Source organism: Brachyhypopomus gauderio, chromosome 13 (genome assembly GCF_052324685.1).
Source record: "Brachyhypopomus gauderio isolate BG-103 chromosome 13, BGAUD_0.2, whole genome shotgun sequence".
Taxonomy (NCBI): domain Eukaryota; kingdom Metazoa; phylum Chordata; class Actinopteri; order Gymnotiformes; family Hypopomidae; genus Brachyhypopomus; species Brachyhypopomus gauderio.
In genome coordinates this window covers 11,894,751-11,918,609 of record NC_135223.1, presented here as the reverse complement: position 1 = coordinate 11,918,609, position 23,859 = coordinate 11,894,751, and the positions used below count along the sequence as shown (strand labels likewise).

The 23,859-nt window shown below is 43.2% G+C and overlaps 1 protein-coding gene across 1 annotated transcript; it reads left to right on the top strand.

Moving 5' to 3' along the window:
• The first annotated feature begins 9,636 nt into the window (after positions 1-9,636).
• LOC143473798 (meteorin-like) lies at positions 9,637-15,961 on the top strand. The gene is made up of 4 exons (XM_076970931.1): positions 9,637-9,987; positions 10,959-11,392; positions 12,694-12,753; positions 14,782-15,961. Exons 1-4 carry the CDS (start codon positions 9,884-9,886, stop codon positions 15,093-15,095), a joined length of 912 nt encoding a protein of 303 aa, XP_076827046.1. The 5' UTR covers positions 9,637-9,883; the 3' UTR covers positions 15,096-15,961.
• Positions 15,962-23,859: the final 7,898 nt, after the last annotated feature.

Below are 23,859 nucleotides of genomic sequence, written 5' to 3'. Positions count from 1 at the left end.
GTTAAGAGTTCCTCATTCCAAATTGTTGGGAAGTGGCCTATAACTTTTAGAATAGTCTATTTAAATTTATGGCCAGAGTTTTAGGTAGGAGACTTCCGAGTTTGTCTTCTAAATCTTCCTGTGTGATCAGGAAGTCCAGTGTTTTTTTTTTGTTTGTTTGTTTTTATAATCCTTAATTGTTGTTTCAAGAGTTCCTTATTTTTCAGATATATTTTGTTCTATGTTAATCGTTGGACTATTATATAAGGTTTTGAAGTGGTTTTTCCATATTGCCACATTTTTAATGGGGACAGGTCCAGATAATGTCCAGATAATGTGGACATAAGGTCCAGATAATAGTGTCCAGATAATGACACTATTTCCTGTCATAAAGTGGTTAGTTACAGTACAGTACTCAATACAGTGTGTTAGTTCTGATTTAAACCATATGACCCCCCCTCCGGGTTTCTACCATGAGTCAGTTCCCTTGACATGATCATGTGGTCACATTGCGAGTCAGTGTGACGTCCTGTAGTGTCTTTTAGTGAACACTGGAACTACCTCTTTGAATAGGTGGATGTGGTCAGGGTGGGAAGCCGTATCCAGAGTCGGGTGATGGGCGAGGTGGGTGTTGGGTTTAAGAGCACACTCTCTGGAGATGCTAGCATTGATTTTCTGAATTGTGTATGAATGAAAATGGGGCACCAGGGTGGAGCCCTTCTCCATCACTGCTGGAGCTACAGCTATTCTTTCTTGCTGAACTCTGAGGTCATTTGTTCCTGTGTGAATGCTAATGTGGTTTGGTGTGAGTAGTTCCAGTGCTATTTGGGTAGTGAGGCACCAGTTTAGTCACTCTATATGTCTGTTTTATCTCATCAAAAAAGGTACCATTGGAGTGCATTAAGAAGTGCAACGTCCAGCTCTTTGCTTCTTCTTGCTGCATTGTTTGTATTATGATAGCTGGGCTCTGGATGTGCACGTTGGCTAGAAGGAGACTGTTATAAGCTTGTAGCATTTACAGATGGAAGAAGCCGTTGTGAGCTGGTAGTGATTGGAGGTGGAGACTGTTCCAAGCTTGTGGAGGCTGGGGGTGTAGGCAGCCAGTGCCGCCATGTCTTTCCTGTAGCTGTCCCTGTCCTTCTCCGGGTCTCTCTGTAGGTCTCTCCCTTGCTCCTTCAGTTCATCCAGATCTTTTCTGGAGGTCTTCCTCTCTTGCTTCAGCTGTTGTTTGAGGACCATCTCCTCTGCTGTGGTGCTGTGAGGGAAAACACTCTGTGTCCACCACTTCAGAGTGTTTTCACTTGATCTCTTTCCCTTCAATTTCTCTCAGATTATTACAGTAAATGACTCCTGAAATTCACTCAAATTTCCCTGTACCATCACTGTTCCATTTTGTAGATGTTGACTGTGGTCATAATTGTCTCTGTCATTAGGATCTTTTATTTCACCTTCCATCTATTACAGATGCCCTCTTTCTGCACAGTAGTGAGAAATCAAAGTTCTGTGTCTTGAGCTTAGGACTTCAGAGTAAAAGATGAGGTTGCTTACTTCACTGCTCTTAGTCTGTTTCTGGCTTTTCTTTGAGGAGTTTGTATTTGAACTTTTTCCTGGTGGTTTAGCTGTTTTGGGAATGTATGTGACTGTACAGCACTGTACTTGACTGAAGAGTGAGGTCACATGCTCTTCAGGACAGCAAGGTAGGAACAAGGCTTCTTCTGATTGGCTCATTCTAGAAGCTCATTTGCATATAGATTGCTTAACTACACTGAAAATATGAGGGTACTGTGAAATTACAGATGTTTATTATTGACCTCCACTTTATAAAACATGACAAAAAACGCTGTTATGCTGATCCAACACTTAGGTGGTCTGACTGGATGGACACTTTCTTGTAGTTTTGAGTTTATATCTTGTAAAATCTCACGTATTGCTGTTTTTTTGTCTTAGTTTTGATCTTACATATTTTTGTAGTTTTGATGCAGTGTGTATCCTCATGTAAGTATATCAAAAACAAAATATCATGGAGCTCACACAGACATGACTGTAGCTGTAGCTATCACCATAGTCTGATGGCGTTTCTGATCACCATCTCTCTGGCTTTTGCGAGACATCACCATCAGAGATCACCATCTCACTCCCTCTTTTTCTTTCTTTGCCTTTCACCTCCCTCCCCCTCTACCCTCCCCCGCCGCTTTGGCACAGCTTCAGGTAACCTTAGTAACCACAGTAATCCGAACAGGAAGAACCCCCAGCTTCAGTAGCAGAGTTGAAAGACTACAGTTTCCTCACAGCAGAGTGTGTGTGTGTGTGTGTGTGTGTGTGTGTGTGTGTGTGTGTGTGTGTGTGTGTGTGTGTGTGTGTGTGTGTGTGTGTGTGTGTGTGTGTTGACACACTGTCAGCAGGATAGGAGGGGTTCATTATACTTCAGACTCATTCAGACAGTAGCACATTCATTCTACTTCCACTTGGAGATGATTAGTATATTGCACATTGATTCACCTACAGTGGAAACCCAGCAAATTCACCCATGTACACAGATATACGATGATGGTCTCTCCCACAGACAGCAGTATGGGGATAATGTCTCCCCCACAGACTGCAGTGTGGGGACTATTGTCACTTCACAGGGTCATTCAGGGTCAACTGTAGAAGTCACACACACACACACAAACTCACATACATACACATACATACACACACACCACACACACACACACACACACACACACACACACACACACACACACACACACACACACACACACACACACACACACACACAACAAGCACACATCTGTTTCCTGTGTAAAAGAGGTATATAAAACACCTTGCTCTTGGGAGAGGCATAGCTACTAGGACAATCCCCCACATTCTCTTTCTCTCTCTCACACGCACACACACACACACACACACACACAGACACACACACACACACACACACACACACACACACACACACACACACACACACACACACACACACCATATACATTGATCTTTGCAGAAACACATTTGAATTACATAACTTTATATACCTTATCATTTTCTCAGCTTTGTTCATTCTCTTTCTCTCTCTCTCTCTCTCTCTCTCTCTCTCACACACACACACAGACACACACACAAACACACACACACACACACACACACACACACACACACACACACACACACACACACAGAAAGATCAAAGGATTCAGTGTTATTCACACTAATGAGGCTTGGAGTCAGTTCCCTCCAAAACCCTGCAAGATATTGTACCCTTTCCCCTACTCACACACACACACACACACACCACACACACACACACACACACACACACACACACAGTTAAATAAATATCTATCTAGATTGTTTAAATTTTTGTATTGTATTGTATTTTTGTATATTAAATTATTTGTGTGAGGATTTTGTATATTTTTATATTTTCTTTGTGTTAAGTTTGATTTAAACTTGAAACTTGAAGAATCATCTTCTATCAAAACAGCCCTGCACAGATGTGTCTGATCCAGAAATGCAGCTCAGCAAATTTGTGTCTGATACAGGAGTATAGTCAGCACAGCTGTGTCTGATACAGGAGTATAGTCAGCACAGCTGTGTCTGATCCAGCAGTATAGTCAACACAGCTGTCTCATACAGCAACACAGCATAGATGTGTCCAATCTAGAAAACAGCTCAGGACAATTGTGTCTGATCTAGCAGTACAGCATGCTATGTAACATTTGGAATTATCTTGCTAAATTAATTATGTTTAACAAAACTATGTATAAAGGGTATATTTTAACACATGCTTCTATATAACAGTGATTCTATATACTAGTATTTGTAAAAATGTATAGTAGTGTTTCGATGTGTTTTATATAAGATTGACTGTACTTGAATGTGACTGTATATGTAAGAGGGACTGTATATTAGTGTCTCTATATGAGTGATTGCATATGAGTGTTTCCATGTAAGAGTGATTGTAAGTGAGAGTTCCATATAAGAGTATTGGTATATGAGTGTTTCTATATAGCTTGAAGTACTTCTGTTTTCATTTCCATTTTTGAATTGAAGCAGATGAGCAGGCTATTACAAGCACACGGTGCTCAGTGCAATAAACCCGAGGAGCTAAACACACACACATGCTCACACACACACAAACAGAAACACACACACAAAGGCTCTGGTGGGTGTAGGGGTTAAGGGTTAATGAATGAGAAAAGAAATTTTGGAGGGAATGTTATATTGTGTCAGAGACAAGCCACACCCTCAGCTGTCTCATTCACACACACACACACACACACACACACACACACACACACACACACAGAGAGAGAGAGAGAGAGACAGACACTCTCTGTTGTGTCTGGCAGTAACAGGGGTGTGTGACCTCAGGCCATGACCTGAGGTGTGTTGGTATACAATCAAGTTCCCTCCAAAATCACTGTTATTCAAAGTCTGGTCACACACACACACTCACATACACAACTGTATTATACTCTACAGTTACACTACAACTCCTCATTATAGCTTTGTACATTTGGCTTAGCTGTTTTCTTAGAAAGCTGTGTGCCTCTGTATGTTGTTTTGACTGCTAGGCATGTCTGTACCCCAGCACAGATGCATGTGTCACCAATGGCTTTTCACATGCACATGCTACCAAACACACACAAACAGGCTACCAAACACACACAAACAGGCTACCCAACACACACACTGATTCATATGTGTAAAACCAAAAGTTAGATTAATTACAGTTTGCTTTAAAATGATAAACATTTATGGCATAAACCAGAAGTATGTCTACAGGCAGGAATACCAGCACACGTCCACAAAGAAATGCCAACACACACACACCACACACACACACACACACACACACACCCACACACACGTCTGAGTAAAATATGCACATCTGTGTCTGTTTGCTTTATTCTTTATGCTTTAGAAATGTGCAGACATCTATTCTCTGATTGGTCAATAATTAGATCAGTGAAACTCACTGAGAAATAATCTTAAGGCTGTCAGCACTGGGTTGTGTGTGTGTGTGTGTGTGTGTGTGTGTGTGTGTGTGTGTGTGTGTGTGTGTGTGTGTGTGTGTGTGTGTGTGTGTGTGTGTGTGTGTGTGACTAATGATCTCTGACAGCATAGAGCTAAGGGTCAGAGGGGGTTGCTAAAGGTTAAAGCTAGGAGTCAAAGGTCAAATCCTAAAGGCAGTCAATCGTACCAGCATTAAATCACTCAAATATGTGCATTTGTACACGCGTGCAATAGGTTTCCTGCTTTTAGCATTTTGCCTCTTTGTAGGATTTTTTCTTTCTGTCACCCTCTCAGTCACTTTCTGACTTTCTGTCAGGCTTTCACTTTCATTTCTATCCCTCTATCTCTCTGTGTCCCCCTCTCTTTCTCTCTCTCTCTCTCTCTCTCTCTCTCTCTCTCTCTCTCTTTCTCTCTCTCTCTCTCACACACACACACACACACACAAAGAGGTTTTGACTCAGCTAATGACTTATTGATCTACACACACACACACACACACACACACACACACACACACACACACACACACACACACACACCCCACACAAGTTATGTCTTGAACAGGTTATTGATTTTATTTTATTACCCAGAATGCCTGGATACTTTAAGAATTCTGTGCAATCTAGGAATCATAAACAACACACACACACACACACACACACACACACACACACACACACACACAAAACAATGCTCAACAAGAGAATTTCAATCTAGTCATGTGAGCTCACAGAATACTGGTAAGCACACAGAATACTGGTAAGCACACAGAATACTGGTAAGCACACAGAATACTGGTAAGCACACAGAAGACAACTACACAGAAGTCTCAGTAGCAGTTGTCTCATTTTGTGCTCCCCTATGTTCCCACCTCAGGAGAACATACTGCGTGTACCTGTGACACCAGGAAACCAGAACAGGGATGTCTAAGCACTTAAGCACTGGGAAAGATGTTAAAGATGTGAAACTGGAAATCCACAATTACTTTGCTAAAAAGTAGGAAGAAATTTAGGAAATTCACAAGTGTCCTGCACATGCACGCACATACAAAAACACATCTGCATCAGCTCTGGTGGAAATGTTAGAGAATTGGGAGAAAACTCATTGCAGCCTTTTTGTAAGTAAAACTTTTCCATCTTAGACAGGGGTGAAACCCCAGCTGTGTGAGGGAAGTGACAAAGGAGGGCGGGGGGGGGGGGGTGTTGGGGTGGAGAGGGGAAGAGTGGTAGGGGGGAGAGGACACACTGTTGTCTAGATGGAGATTGAACTGCAGTGGCATGTGTCTATTGTGCAGAAACACTTAATGTGTGTATATATATGTGTGTGTGTGTGTGTGTGTGTGTGTGTGTGTGTGTGTGTGTGTGTGTGTGTGTGTGTGTGTGTGTGTGTGTGTGTGTGTGTGTGGGGGGGGGGGGGGGGGGTGTGCACGTGCATGGTAGAAGAGACTTTTAAAAGACTAACCTGAAACTTGCAAACTAAGCCCAGACTACTTGGACATCTCCCCCTCTCTGCCTGTGCTCTGTGGGTGTCATCAATTTGATGTGATATTGATTTGTATTTTGCATGTTGTGTTTTGTGTATCAGAATGGTGTTTTGTATGTGAAATGTCTGTGTTGTGTATGTGATGAGTATCTGTTAGGAAATTCTTTCCTACATTTTGTCCTGACATCACAAATGAAGTTCCCTTGGGAAAAATAAATCCTTTCTCTCTCTAACAGTGGATTCTGTTTGTGTGTATGTGTGATCGTTTGTGTGTGTTTCAGAGAGGTGTGTGAATTGAGGATTCAGGCGTTCTTACGAGACAATCCTGCCACAGAACACGAATACAGAGTTTCTGTTTACTGGCAAACACACTTTGTTTGTGTGTGTGTGTGTATGTGTAAAGGTGTAGTGTTACACAGGGTTATGGAAGCCTCTCCCGAGCACACACACATCCTAGACACATGCATTTATTTATTTTTTTCCAGAAAAAAATTTAAGAAAACTTACCCTTACTCTCACACATCACCTTAGCAGTTTCATGTGTGACAATTCAGAGCTGCACCTGTAGGCTTTGTAGACTGTATATGTGTGTGTTTCTTTCACACACTGAAACACTCATCTCTCTTGTGTGCTAAAGGGAGTAATCAACAGATGGTACAATAAACCACTGCTCTTAAACCAATGAACCAATGGCAAGTGCGGGAAAATGTAAGAAAACTTTCTCTCATCTCAAATCTCTGACTGATCCAAAATGTCTCTTTACAGCTCATGACGTCTCCTCCCCTCCACACACACACTCAGTTCTACCCTGCTGCAGTGGGCACACACACACACTCAGTTGTGCCCTGCTGCAGTGGGCACACACACACACTCAGTTGTGCCCTGCTGCAGTGGTGCTGCTAGTGGTTCACCTTTCTCCCCACACCGTCGCTGCTCACTGGCTGATACGCACTAGTGGCATCTGGAGAGTTTACTGGCGTTTGGTCCTGCCCGGACCTTGGGGTATTTTCATTGGCATAGTTGAACATACAGTAGCCCCAGCCAACAACTGCACAGCCGCGCAGATTAAAAACAGCAAGCAAATAACACACACACACACACACACACACACACACACACACACACACACACACACACACACACACACACACATTCAAAAATAATGTTTAGCTTCCTCTGATTGCACATCTGGTATGAATACAAGTTGCTGTTTTAAAATAATGATTTTATTATATTATCTTTAATAGTTATTATTATTATTATTATTATTATTAATAATAATAATAATAATAATAATAATAATAATAATAATAATAATAATAATAATAATAATAATAATAATAATAATAAAATCTTTAATAATGTTATCTTTCTATCCATGACCTGTTACTCTGATCTACTCTCGGAGTTGAATAACTGATCCGAGTTCAATTTTGCAGACGTTCCATCCCAATGAAGAGTTACACAAACTAGGAGAATCTGATCCTCCATTAGAGCTGCCATCTGGGCAACCCTTGATAAATATGGTTCAAACACACACAAACACACAAACACAGGGCCAATTAGTTAATAATTAGATCAATTAGGAAACATAGATTATATAATTAATTCTAACAAACTGTATAATTACATTTTTCACTAAATGTTCCACTAAATGTTCCAGCATGTGTTTAAGGATCTGGAAGGTGAAAACTGAAGTGTTTCCCATGGTTCTACATATTTGTACAATTTCCAGTGAGTTGGTGGAATATGACAGACAGCACTTTTCCCACCTAGCACAACCCCCACACCTTCCTCTCTCACACACACACACACACACACACACACACACCACACACACACACACAGATATAGAGTCCTGTATTTTCCCCGTAAATCCATATGAGAAGCGTCTGTGAAAACTGACACTAATGTTCTCATTACTGTTTCTCATGTGTCTCTGTGTGTATAGATCACAAACACAGCTGGACCAAGACCCAACATACCAAATGCTTTATTTGGCTTCCCTGCCACCCACCCACACACACACACACACACACACACGCACACATAGAGACTGGGCTGAGTGAGACTCTCTGGCCCATACGATAGGCTGGCACACAGAGCCATGTGGCCAGGGTGGACGTGTAAGGCTAGAGAAGCATTAGCCAGCACTGCTGTCTCCACCCCCAGATTAATAAAGAGAACCAGACATGAAAGAAACATAAAACCTGAACTACAGTCATCAGCCTGACAGGCTGTTGATCTGACATAATCTGACATAAACTTAATATTCTTTGATTCTTTCTTAACAGATTTAAAGTTTGTATTCAAATACATTCACCCAGTCAGAGCAGTGTGTCAGGCACAAGCCTGACCGCTGGACTGCACTCACCACTGACTTACATTTAACTAGGACTTATAATGCACCGTCTCTCTCTCTCTCTCTCTCTCACACACACACACACACACACACACACACACACATACACACATATACACCTCAGCAGGACCACTGAGCACGTGCTTTTGAGCCTGTCATAACCGTCGATGGATGGTGATCAGTACAAAAGAATATAATTTGCTTATAATGCAACAGTGGCACAAAAGCGTCGCACAGCAAGAGTTTAGCGCAGATGAGACCATCCTGTGGAGTCCTAGACCCGAGCTGCCAGTCACTCGCAAGAGTAAATCGGCCTGCGTTTAGCTTTCATGTCTTAGATTATTATTCCCCGCGCGCACACCCGCCATCTCGCTGTTTTAGTTTTTCTGCTTTGTGTTTTTAGAAAACAATACTGTTCAAGACGTACACCACCACTTACTATTAACTTTATATTTAAAATATAGAGTAGAGTGTGCACATTATCCGCGTGGTATTTGTGCTGTAAATTAAATTACTTCTATTTCACAGCTGAGTTGAAAACTTGAGCTCGCGTTGTTTTGATAGTGTGTTATGTTTCAAATCGTCCGCGCATGTAATTAGTGGCGGCCAATTAAATATTCAAGTTCGCTTTTCCCGTGTCCAGTGATGTTTATCATTGGACTTTAATTCTCCGGCGGCCGCGCCCCCCTCCCCCTCGCGCCCCAGTGTGAGTGGTTTAAAGTTTCACGTCCCTCGCTTCTGATTGGTCGGAATGATGCATTCCTTCGGGGGGAAAAGTTGAGCCGCGGCCGCGTCTTTGACGCACTCCAGTCCAGCGGTTGGGGGGAGCGCGTGAACGTGATCGACAGAAGTGGGAGATGAAGGGCACGCAGGATTAGTGCTGTTCCTCAGTCTGCTGGACGTGTTGAAGAGGCCATGGAATCAGCAGAGTCTATGTTTAGTAGTCGTATTAGAGTTTAGAGTTTAGGTCCAGTGGCAGTAAGGGGAGATAGTATCGGATTGTGTTCGTTGGATTATTCGTGGATCTCTGCGCGTGCTGAGATGAGAATGGTGGAATTTGGGGTTTTTGTGTGGATTCCGTTAGTGGCGGTTGTTCATGCGGCGCGAGCCAGCTACTCAGCTGACCAGTGCAGCTGGATGGGGAGGTAAAGTTAGCCAAATATTCTCTCTCTCTCTCTCTCTCTCTCTCTCTCTCTCTCTCTCTCTCTCTCTCTCTCTCTCTCTCTCTCTCTCTCTCTCTATTTGCATTTCAAGAACTTAAAACAACTGCGGCTGTTTAAAGATGTTAAATGCACGCGCTCGTGGTGTGGCGCTCGCGCGGTAAAGGACGTTCCCACAGCCTTACTCGGTAAATGTGCTGTTACATTTACATTTACGGCATTTAGCAGACGCTCTTATCCGCCCATGTGAGGGTGAATCATCCGGTAACAGCTGGAGCGCAAACACTCAACACGCTATTAGCCGTCTCACAGTCCGGTGATGAACAGTTTAATTAAACAGCATTAAAACACAAACCAGCATTAAAACCAAGAGTAGGCTATATTTTGAGGGGTTTCATATATACAACCCATAATTGCAAACCCATAATAAGTGTTCAAACTTTAGATTTTGGCGTCTAGGGTTGATTTCAGTACAGTCAATGATTTGCTGTGGATAGCTCGAAAAGCGTATAGTGCCGCGAGGAGGCGCTTTTCCTACAGCCACATTACGTTTTAAACTAAAAGTGAACACGGTCCAAACATCATCCTAATTATCTTAAGCTAAGCATAAAAAAGAGGCATTGTATGCTCTACTGAAAGACAAACCAACAGAGAGAGAGAGAGAGAGAGCGCAGCTGTCCTCATTTATTTGGCTTTGCTGCTTTGATGTGTACTGTCTTCCACATCAGTCAGACCACAGGACTCAAATATTGGGTGACTTCAAAAAAAATACACATTGTATGTGTGTGTGTGTCTGTGTCTGTTTCTGTCTGGCTCAGAGTGTTTGTGTCCAAGTGGTTGTTTGTCAAAAGTCGATGTTTTAGGAAAAGGCTATATTACACAGCATTAACCTTAACACACTGACTTCCTTCGACCCTTCCCCCTCACCTCCGCCTTCTCATTTCTTCTCTCCACAGTGGTCTCTCCCAGATGCAGGATAGTGTGGAACAAGTGTGGTTGCGGTGTGCTGAAGGCTCTGTTGAGTGGTTGTACCCAGCGGGGGCGCTCCGGCTCACGCTTTCTCCCCGTCTACCATGGGCAGCACCAGGACTGGGCCGGGCCAGCGGGAGCCCCATGTCTGTCTGTATAAAGGCAGAGCCGCAGTGGGGCGGGGCACAGCTCTACCTGGAGCGGGAAGGGATCCTGGATCTCCTGGTGAGCGACACACCCAGCCCTGCCCATGTGCACTGCTTCAGCGTCACGCCGGGAGAAAAACCCGCCCTCTTCATGCAAGCCACGCCACACCAAGACATCAGCCGACGCATCGCGGCTTTCCGTTATGAGCTGAGAGGAGATTGGACGGCACGGCTGTCTGTCAACTCCGCTGATGCTGATCCGGTCAGCAGTGAAGGTGAGGTGGATGTGAAGGAGGAAGTTTTTAAGACAGTTGAGTAGTTGAGAGTGAATGTGGACAGCAGGGAGAGTGAAGGTAACATTTCTGAAATGGAGAAGCACCTGGGCGCACACACTTAAACAGAGTAACAGACACACAGATAGACACTCAAGACAGAGTGACTTACACAGACCGACATACAGACACACAGACAGAGTGACAGACACAGATTGTGGTCTTCACAAAGATTGGATAATATTAAAACACTGACGGTTCAAATAAGCCCTACAAGAATTAACCAAGTTCTACACAAAACATTGACCTCCACCTCAAAAAGCTTATCAAAATGGCTGAACAGACATATCTGAGGAACCTGGCTGTAACAACTTCAACAAACGTTATCAGTCCTGGGGACTCAGACAAGCTCGTGTGGGGGAGGAAAATGCATTGGGAATGGCAGGAGTTAGCCAAGCAGAGAGAGAGAGAGAGATGGAGCGGGGGAGGGAAGGAGAGAGGGAGGACAATACCTCAGTGTGTGGGGGCAGTTCCTTTCAGTGTGCCGCATGAACAAGTGGTATCCGTGGTTACTGGTGGAGGGGGGTGTTGCCGTGGTCAGCTGAGAGACAGAGTTTTTGTTCAGGGAGCAGGACTGGGCCACTTTAAAGATCCTCCACTAAAGAGGTTCACGAGTAGCATAACTGAGCTTTCAACTCTCACCCCCCCCCCCCCCCCCACACTCTCTCACACACCACACACACAAGCTTTCAACTCTCAACCCCCTCACACACACACACACACATGGGCTTTCAACTCTCCCCATACACACACACACACACACACACACACACACACACACATATATATATATATATATATATATATATATATATATATATATATATATATATATATATATATATATATATATATATATATATATATATATGTATATACGCGCACACACACACACACACACATCATATGATATCTGTGTGTGTGTTTGTGTGTGTATGTGATGTTAGGGGGTGGAAACACACACACACAGTAATTTATATAATATGAGTTATAATATATCTGTGTGTGTTCACTCTGTGTGTGGGGGCTTCATACCTACCTTTCAGCCGGTTACACAGGTCAAACCTAGCAGGGCACATACAAACCTACCTCTGTGCTAGTCTCCAAGCTATAAGTAATGTGTGTGGGTGTCTTTTTTTCTATTATTTACTTATTTATTATTGTAATTATTTGTTTGTATTATTTATAGAGCTATGTAAAAAAGTGGAATAAATATCTAACCTGTTTGTGGTTCTCTGTCCCAGGAGCATGTAGGCCATGTAACGACACAGAGATGCTGATGGCTGTGTGTGCCAGTGACTTTGGTGAGTCTATCACACACACACACACACACACACACACACACACACACACACACACACACACGCACACACACAGCGAACAACAGTAAAGTAAGACAGCCTAAGTACTGAGCTGTGTTTGGTAGAGGGAAACTGCAATTGGAGGGAAACCACACACTCACAGATATATACATGTGCCACTCAGCCCCTCCCACTGTACCTAATATATGCAGAAGTCAGGTTAAAGTTCAGACGACAGTTCTTAGTGGAATTACTCCCACCCCCTGCCTGACTGCACAGTGGTTCAGTCCAAGCTTAATTGAGATGTGGTCAGACAGAGTGGCATTTCCATGGTAACCAAGTTTCGGGGTGGATTACATTACTGGAGTCAAAGCTCTTAGAACCCCTAAAGTCTAGGATCAACTATAGCATTCTCTCTCTCTCTCACACACACACACACACACACCAAGCTACATACAGCTTGTGCCATAGTCTTTTAAAACAAATATCCAAAAGTATATCACAACAGAGAGGTAAGCAAAAAGAGTGGTTAGCAAAAAGCTAAACTCACTGGGTGAGGAACTAACTGGTTCTGAGTAAGCATTAGTGTTAAGGTTAGGATTAGGTTAGGACTAGGGTTGCAACGGTATGAGATTTTCACGGTATGATAACCGTCTCAGAAAATACCGCGGTATCACGGTTATCACGGTATCACAGTTAGTTTGTATATTATTAAAAGATACACTGACCCTTAAAGAAATTACAAGTTTTTTTGTTCAATTAACTATTTATTGTAGAAACCTGGAACTATTTGTAGCTATACAAAATGTCTCCTTAAAAAAAAAAAAAAAAAAGCTGTAAACATGTTTATATAAATACTGCAAAATTAGAGAAACCTAAATCATGTATTTCAGTACAATTATTTAAGTTTAAATTATTTAGTATCTGATAAACTCAGCCTGGGTCAGTGTCTGATCAACAACTGTTGTAAACGTCCGTTGTACTGCCAAGTTAGAATATAACCAGATACTGCAGAAAGAGAGGATTTATTTCTGACATGACCGTCACAATAGAGATTTCTATTTTAAGGCGTTCACACCGAGTCTGGTTTTAACATATGAAAAACAGACACGTTAGAATTTGAAAATGAACGCATGTAAATTAATGGCGTCTTTTACATCCAGTGAAAGCAAGGACCATAAAAAGCTAGAATTATACTTTCACTAGTGACCGTAGCGCGCGACTCGGCACAGTTCTTTTGTCTTACGTTAACAAATACGAGCCTCTTGTAATTCCCGGACGAAAAATGAGAGAACGTGAAGACGTTAAGATTGGTCGTTTTGAAAATAAACAACCATTAAATAATGTGATGAAAAAGCTAATCATTTCGAGTATATGTATAAATATTTAACTTAAGTGTTGGGAAATATTGAAACGGACCTTTAAAGTTACGTACAAGTGCTTTAATTCCACCTTATAAAGGTGTATGAACCCTGCAAACATGACTTTGTTCATTGCGCTGAGGCGCGGCGCGCATAGTGCACGACCTCGCGAATCGACAGCGCGCGAGACCCTCGCGCACGGGTGGAGCCAACGTCATTTTCGCCGCTGATTTTAGTTTAGCTTTTTTTTTTTTTTTTAACATTTGTTAAGTCTGATGCACTTTCTGTCATTCTCACCGCTGTGTGCTGAGTAGCTGAACCGGAGCGGAGTTGCGCATGCGCGGGTCAGTTTCTCCGCTGGCTTGCTTTTTACCGGTAATAAGCAGACGCACACGGTATGATAACCGTGCATTTTAATACCGTGGTATACCGTGAAACCGGTTACCGCTGCAACCCTAGTTAGGACTAATTATGACTAAACCCAGTAATCCAGAATCAAGTATATTATGAAACGTCACCTAATCCCTCTATACTAAACTCCACACAGATCTAATTGGATCAGCCAGTTTAGCTAACATCAAACACAACACATCTTTATAGAGATTGTGTGATTGTAAATGAACATTTTTTTATGCATACATTCCTTTGTGGTGTGTGTGTGTATGTGCAGTGGTGAGAGGAAACATTCGTGCGGTGGAGACGGACTCCGCTCTGCAGGCGGCAGTGGTCAGAGTGACCGCTACACGTGTCTACAGGGAGAAGTTTGCACTCTTCTCCAGGAATGGGCGCCTGATGCATTCTGGGGAGATCCGGACACCGCTGAGATGCGGTGTGAGGACTGGCTCCGGCAGCTTCCTGTTCACCGGCCGTATACACTTTGGGGAGGCATGGCTTGGCTGTGCACCACGGTACAAAGACTTCCTGAGGGTGTATGAACAGGCCAAGCTGGAGCTGCAGATCCCATGTACCCTCGACACCCACTGAAAGAGAGAGACAGAGAGACTGAGAAAGCATCAGACACCACTCAGACTCTCAGAAAGAAAGGAGAATAATGTGTCCCGAGATCTTCAACTGTTCCAGAAAGCAGTAGGTGCAGAATTGGACAGACAGACAAAGAGACAGACAGCTAGTGAGATGAAGGAAGCTCAAGATTGACCTTGAGCTCAGAGGCCGTACCCTTTAAGCTTTGAGACAGACTCGTTCAGCACTGACTCTTTGGTGGGATGATGTTGTGCAAAAGATTAGGGCTCAATCCATTGCAGGATAACCTCTGACTTTGGACGTTTTGGGAGAATTTCACTTCTTGGAAACATCCCGTGTTCTTCAGTGCAGAAGCAGCAGTGATGCCTTAGCTAAGATCAAATGTAGCACACTGGACAGGATTTCGCAACAAAAACAAAACCTTTTTATTTTTTATTTGCAGCTAACCTTGGAATTATTAGTATTGGAAAACATTGAGATTTTTATATCGAGATTAATATTTCATTGTAATTTTGTTTTTGAGTTTGCACTGATACAAAGGGAATTCTGTGTAATGCTGCATGCAGAAAAACCAAATGATGCCAGATTATATGTAGCATAGTGGAGAAGGTGGTAATATTCACAGCCAGCTTATGCTAAAGGACCTTGGCTAATGCTGCTTGAATGTACTCTGGGGAGTTAGCATTGTGTTTGGCTAACAGAATGGAAACGGTGCTAGCAGGCTTACAGAGCAAAGATGCTACATGCTACATTGTGCATGTCCTCCAGATGCCACGTCACAGCTAAGCTTACACTGGTTTCTTTTATGGAAACAATGACAGGGTCCTGTAAGATCTATGTATAAATGCATTAGGCATTTTAAAATTGAACCTGACTTTAATTTTTTTGTGAAAAAAGCTGGATTTAAAATGTTTATATTAATGCTTGTAATCTAAGAGGATTATTTAATTACAAGAGTTTATTCTATGATCAAATCTATTCTGACAACATGCTGATGGCCTTTTGTGTACGGCATTACTAGGAGGTTAAGGTAGTAGGGTTGTAGAGTGTACCTGCTAACATGGCTAGCCTGGCTAGCAGGCTGTGCTAGCACACATTACTTATAGCCTGGAGTCCTACCGTCCACCAATGCCACACTGTACACTTCACTCTGCAGCTCAGTGAGATGCTTCACCAAACATGGCGTCTGGTTTTCTGGACTCTTAGGGGATGTGTGCAGAAGAGCTTAGGTGCAATGCTGAAAGGTGAGAACTTCACTAAGCACTCAACAGTTAGCGAGAGTTAGCAAGAGTCTGGCACAGACGTCTCATTTCTACACTGAATGACGTTCAGCTTTTTGTTTGTTTGTTTTTAGATGTTTGTTTATGTTGATGTTCAGTGTTCATTGTGCACTAGATCAATGGAGAGGTGAAACCAAATGAGGTTTAAGAACAGAAGCTCTAAACTGCCCTTTAATGTCCTTCCCCTTTGGGTTGTGTGTGTGTGTGTGTGTGTGTGTGTGTGTGTGTGTGTGTGTGTGTGTGTGTGTGTGTGTGTGTGTGTGTGTGTGTGTGTGTGTGTGTGTGTGTGTGTGTGAGTGAAATCTGACCATTGTGACAGCTTTATGTAATAAATGTGAATCTGTGGATATTGGTGTACATAAGATGTTTTAGAAAAACATATTGTGGAGTTTGTATGTGCAAATGTTTTATTAAAAAAGAAATACACATTGACTGAGTCCATGTTTGTATTAAATGCTTCTACCTGCCTGCCACATACATTCACACACCTAGCACACACATCTAATTGTCTAGTACACACATCCACACAGCTGGTGTACACATCCACAGGTCTGGTACACACATCCACACAGCTGCTACAGTCACACATCCACACCTATGGTACACATAGCCATACGTCTGGTACAAGAAGCTATACGTTTCACTCTGATTTAGGCTTGGTGCGTGGCCATATCATTAGCAGGGAAGTGTTCCTCACACTAGACTGCAGCAACATGAGAAACACTGACACTATAGGTTGGACGATACTAAGCAGTATTGAGTGTGTGCATGCTCACATATACACACACAAAAATACTAACAGTTGAAGAAAGAAACCAATCTGAGGTCATAGACTAAACATTACAGCCATAGTGTTCCATACACAGACACATTCACAGAAGGTGAATGTGAAGACAACATGATTGTCTTCCAGGAAACCATGGAAAGCCATTCACACACACATCTGGCAGAGTTGTATAATCCAGGTTCAGAAAGTAAAAGTCCTCACCAGGATTTTGCTCAAGCTTGCTAGATTTTCTAATTAGTGCAATCCAGGTAAAATTGGTGGAATCAACACAATCCAGGAAGCCTGAGCAAAATCCTGGTGAGGACTTTTACTTTCTGAACCTGGATTATACAACTGACATCTGGATGCAGCAGCTCTCAGGCACACGCGCACATGCATGCACACGTTTGCATACACATGCACAAACTTGCATTCACACATACAAATCCACTCACACACACATGCACACAGACGCATGTGCACACACACATATACATGCATATCACACAAGCACACACATACACGCATGTACATTTTGATACATGATCTTGCTACAAGATCATTCATCAGCTTAAATGGTTTCTAATAGGGATGCACTATTGTTATAGTGATATCCAATCTGTGTTTTACTGTGTAAAAACATGCTGACGATTCCCAGACCTTGCACCCTTAATACTTTAATATTTTGTATTGTATTGTATTTAAGTATTTTTGAATTGTCATAACATAATTTTGAAGATTTTGTGAACAGGTGGCAAAGCAGTTTGTAAGTTGTTTTGTATAAGAATGTCTGCTAAATACCCATAAATGTAAGATATTTGCTCTGTACAAAGCTGATTTATATGCATTTATACATTTATAATAGAACAAGTAAAATCATTCCGTTGTTAATACCCCCACTGAAGCCTGGGGTTTGTCTTCAGTGACGCTCCTCCAGTCTCTCCCTCAGGCGAGGAAGCTCTGCTGTCAGCACCATCCTCCCACAGGCCAGTGAATATCCTTCAAATGATGAATATAGTAGAATGCAGCTTCTGTGCTGTGCTGTGTGTGTGTGTATGAGGGGGAGGCAGATATAACCCTGTAATCTCTCTGTAGAACACAGCCACCACAGGAACACACACTTTTGTCCCTCAAGGGTCTGCAGATGGTCCTAATCTCCTTAAAATGCGGAGGGAAAACTAGTGTGTGTGTGTGTGTGTGTGTGTGTGTGTAGAGGGGGTCTTGAGTTAGGGCATTCACTGTTTCCCGCCAAAATGGTTGATGTTATAGAAGCTGCATAGTAGTGAATTGAATTGTGACCTCACTCTCTCACCCCTCCCTCTTTTTCACTCCCCTCTCTCACTCTGACCCTGACCTCTCTCACTTTTACTCCCCTTCATCCCTCCTTCCTCCACTGGCTGGTGGAATTCTCTGCTTTGACACTGACATTTATGCATTACTACATATGCTCTTTAAACTACATCACATGACAGAAATGACTGGACAGCACAAACACCCCAGAAATGACATCACAGCACAAATACCTCAGAAATTACCTCAAAGAGCACAACAACACATCTTACAGGAGTCAGAAACGATTAAACGAGTAAGACTGCATCCCACAAATGATCTCACGACACAAACACCTCAGTAGCAATCTCATAGCACCGTCAGAGTAAAACACACCCCAAATTATCTCAAAGCACAGAATAAAAAACTTCCCCATAGTAAAATACCCCAGTGTAAAACAAACACCCCACAGTAATGTGAACATCCCATATTAAAATAAACACCCCAGAGCAAAACAAACACTTCACAGTAAAGTGAACACCCCAGAGTCAAACACTGTCCCATAAACAGTTAGGCAACATGGAGCTGAAATTACATCTGCAGTGAAGCAACTTCCAGCCTCTAAGTTACTTCACCAACATGTTTTCACTATAGGACTGGTCATGAGGGGTTGTTTGAAGACATGGCCATTCACGTAATCCATAATCATTCACTACTGCCATCATAAACTATTCCTTTAAACCATTAGCCAGGGCTCTCCAGAATAACACAATAAAATCTAACACAGAATAAAATATACACAAACTATTCTATTCTTCAGTAAGCATAGTAACAATGATACATGTACTCTTCAAAACCAAGAGTTTGCAGGTTTATATTTGACATTTGGTTGAGAAGGGTGCGTGTGTGAGAGACTCCAAACATACAACTGCCAACCGAAAGTACAGGGAGAAAGACTGGATTTATCTACTTCTCTGTCTCTCCAACTCTCCCTTTCTGTGTGCCTCTCAGGAGAGCCTGTTCTTTCACTCTTTATTGGGGAAAGGAGAGAGAGAGAGGCAAGAGAGAGAGAGAGAGAGAGGGAGAGAGAGAGAGAGAGAGAGAGAGAGAGAGAGAGAGAGAGAGAGAGAGAGAGAGAAAGGCACGTTGGCAGGTGGGCTGACCGAAACTGCCAGTTAGAAACAGAAACACACACACACACACACACACAAGGAGGGAGATAAAACAGAATCACAGATAGTGTGTGAGTTAATCTGTGCCCATGGTACTAAACTGTGTGTAAACTGAGATTGTGTGTGTGTCAGAGAGAGATGGAGACAGAAACAGAAATGTACATGTGTACGTATATATACATGTGGGTGTGTGTGCATGCATGTGTCAGTGTCTGTGCATGTGTGTGTGTGTGTACATTGGTGTCTATGCAAGTGTGTAGTTGTGCTGAGTGGGTGTTTTGGAGCATGTGCCCTGGAATTTTCTCCTAATTACGACATGGATTAAGTAGGAATACTCTGGGAAAAGAGAGTGTGGGAAACAACCCCCACACTCCTAACCCTCACTCTCCTGCTCACACACTCCCCCCAACTCACAAACTCTCTCTCTTCCTCCCCCTCTCTCTCTCCAACTCATACTTTATCTTGCTGTCTCTCTCTCATTCTCCTGTTCTACCTCATGAAGGCCCAGCTTCTCTTAGTCTCACTCTCGCTGACCCTGCTCTGTCTGTCTCTCAGTCAAACTGCCCGTAATCTGTCTCTCTTCATCTATCTCTGCCAATAATCTGCCTCTGTAACTCTGTAGCCTGTAGTTTATAATGCTATTGCTGAGCTCCCTATCTGGTAGACAGAAGGCTCTTTCTGTGAGGTATTGCCCAGAACAGCACCATCTGAACACTTAGCGATGGCTGAATACTGAGAGGGAGATGAACACTGAATGGGAGATTAACACTGAGTGGGAGATGAACACTGAGTGGGAAATAAAAACTGAGTGGGAAATAAACACTGAGTGGGAGATGAACACTGAGCCAGAACTGAACACTGAGTGGGAGATGAACACTGAGCCAGAACTGAACACTGAATGGGAGATGAACACTGAGCCAGAACTGAACACTGAGTGGGAGATGAACACTGAGTAGGAAATAAACACTGAGTGGGAAATAAACACTGAGTGGGAGATGAACACTGAGCCAGAACTGAACACTGAGTGGGAGATGAACACTGAGCCAGAACTGAACACTGAGTGGGAGATGAACACTGAGCCAGAACTGAACACTGAGTGGGAGATGAACACTGAGCCAGAACTGAACACTGAGTGGGAGATGAACACTGAGCCAGAACTGAACACTGAGTGGGAGATGAACACTGAGCCAGAACTGAACACTGAGTGGGAGATGAACACTGCCACAAAAACAGGGCTTCTCCTCATTGTCTCAGCCTTTTCACTCCCTTCACACTTGCATTAATTTGATAATTAGAGAATCAGTGTGTCTGTGAGCTGGAATTCCTCTCTCAGTGTGTCTGGAGTTCCTCTCTCACGGAGACGGAATTCTTTCGTTTTTCTCCTTTGTCACTTTCTCCCCCTCTCCTCTGTCTCGCTCCCTCCTTCTGTTCCCATAAATTCCACTCCTGTTCACAAGGCCTGTCTGTTCCAATTACACACACATACACATACACACACACACACACACACACACACACACACACACACACACACACACACACACACACACACACACACACACACACACACACACACACACACACACACACACACACACCAAAGTTCATTAAGCCGGTATCAGCTAAGCATTACTGAGGGAAAAAAAACAAAGCCCTATGGCTGGGAGCCTCACGTCTGCACTGTGTGTGTGTGTGTGTGTGTGTGTGTGTGTGTGTGTGTGTGTGTGTGTGTGTGTGTGTGTGTGTGTGTGTGTGTGTGTGTGTGTGTGTGTGTGTTTGTGTGTGTGTGTGTGTGTGTCTAAGTGTGATGTGTTTCCTTTCTGTGCTGTACCCCAATTCCCAGCCGGAAAATCTCATTCAGTTCCAAGTTTTCCCACTGTTCCACATACTTCAATTCCGATATTCCCATCGCCTCTGTCACACTGTATACATTCCAGTGTCTCCACGGTAACATAGAGGCCTGCATTATGGGCTGTCAGCTGTATGGAGAAGGCCATCACGTCAGTGCTTTTTGTTGAGTCTGACATTTTTCTAATACTGTGGCTTGAGTTTTGCTTTGAACTGTAATGCTATTAGGCACTTTGGCCCATGGCCAGAAGCTGCAGATAACCAGACTCAACCCAACAGCCCTGGAACATGGACTCAACCTGACAGCCCTTCACATTTACACTCTTCTAACTGTATAAAAGATTTATACATCTACATAGGTTTAAAATCCTCCATTTTGTCCCACACTAGAGTAGAATACCTATATTTAGAAATGTAAGTAACCAGAACGTACCCCTTGTATGCTGTGTATATGTGTTTGGTGGTGAGGCTGTGGACATGCAGCCTGCCGAATGGTGACTTTGTTCTCATTCATGTGTGGCCACTTCATAAATTCACTGTATTGCTTAAATTCACCATAATGCTTAAATGTACCGTGATGCTTAAATGTACCGTGATGCTTAAATGTTCTGTGATGTTTAAATGCACTGTGATGATTAAATGTACTGTGATGATTAAATGTACTGTGATGATTAAATGTACTGTGATGATTAAATGTACCGTGATGCTTAAATGTTCTGTGATGATTAAATGTACTGTGATGATTAAATGTACTGTGATGCTCAGCTTTCTTCAGCTGTGCTCGGGCTCAGGTCCGCCCCAGTTGTGCGGCTGATGTGAGGATGACGTGCCTGTGCAGATCCCAAACACTGCCCAACCACTCTCAGTCCCAGGGGTTCACCACACTCACCAAACCTGCTTTCTCCCACAGTTCATCTCTCTCTCATACACTCTCAATCACTTTCTCACACACTCTCTACCATCTACTCACACTCTGGTGCATTCTTTCAAAACTACACACTCACAGTTTACTCCCTACACAAACTCTCACATGCTTTACCCTTTACCACCTACACACTCTCACACACTCTCTAACCACCTACCCACATTCTCACACTCTTTACTACCTACACACTGTCACACACACTTCACCTCCTCTACGTTCTCTCACACTCTCTAAAGCACACACACACACTCGTCAGCCTGGAGCCTTCATAAAATCAGACTTTTCCAAGTCCAGGCAGGGGAAGTGTTTTGTACTTCCTCACACAGAAAAAGTTTCACATTTATTTATTCCAGCTTTCTGATGACATTTTTTTGTCATTCTCTGGAATTACACTGCTGTCAGGGGTCTGGCCAAGGAGCGTGGACAGGGGTGTGGTCAAGGGTCTGGTCATGTGTAGATCAAAGGAGCAGCTCTCAACAAATATAGCATAGATACCAGGCTCAAACCCATGACCATGGTGTTACTAGCACCGTGCTCTCACCATGAGATGTGATTATACTGACACTGAGATATCTGATATCCTGCACCAAACCGTAAGGACTAGGGCCTTGTCCACTCATATCACAATATATTCTGAGAATCCGTTACCTTTCACGCTGTTCACAAGAATTATCAGGTAGTCATCGCCGTTCATCTGTGCTGAATTCAGCCCATGACACCTGCAAACCCAAAGGCCCTTAGCGAATCTCCATAGCTATAAACCCACACTTGCCTCCCTGGTGACTAAGGCTGTGTCCATCTCCACTGACACCAGTAAAGCACATAGCCTCTAGTTCCAAATGGACTCCGAAAAAGAGCACATTTCGTCAAAGCATTCTGTAGCTTACTTTAATTTAGCTGTTAGATGTAACTAACCACCTCCACCTTCACCTCCACTATAATCACAAACCCCATCAGCACCAGCATAATTATTATTATCGCCATCACCCCCATCACCCCCATCACCTTCAGTACCATCAGCACCATCATCTTCACCAGCAGCATCAGCTCTTTCATCACCAACCCACCCCACCACCTGATTATTAAATGGATGCCTCTCGTACTCTCAGCCCTCACAGTACCTGTGTAGTGTGTGTGTTTGTGTAGGACAGTTGTGTGTGTGTGTGTGTGTGTGTGTGTGTGTGTATGAATAAGCAGTGAGTAGTGAGTGTGAAGTAGTGATGTAGAAGTAGGCAGTGTGAGAGTGTATGTGTGTGTGTGTGTGTATGAAGGAGCAGTGGGTAGGGTGTGTGTGTGTGTGTGTCTCTGCGAGACGAAGCATTTGGTTGTGTGTGTGTGAGTGTGTGTGTGTGCGTGTGTGTGTGTGTGTGTGCAGGAGTAATGGGTGTGATAACATTTTCCTCATGTATTAGTCACACATCTGTTGGATCAGATATTCTGCCAGTGTTGTGCTCTACTGATGCGTCCTCACACCACAGGCTGTCTGGATGCTTTTCTGCTCTGAACC

What these genes read in the sequence shown, in the direction of transcription:
- LOC143473798 (XM_076970931.1), top strand. Translation starts at nt 9,884, where the DNA reads ATGAGAATGGTGGAATTTGGGGTTTTTGTGTGGATTCCGTTAGTGGCG. An exon ending in TGATCCGGTCAGCAGTGAAG is followed by an intron (nt 11,393 to 12,693) that starts GTGAGGTGGATG and finishes TCTCTGTCCCAG; the next exon opens with GAGCATGTAGGCCATGTAAC. An exon ending in TGTGTGTGCCAGTGACTTTG is followed by an intron (nt 12,754 to 14,781) that starts GTGAGTCTATCA and finishes GTGTATGTGCAG; the next exon opens with TGGTGAGAGGAAACATTCGT.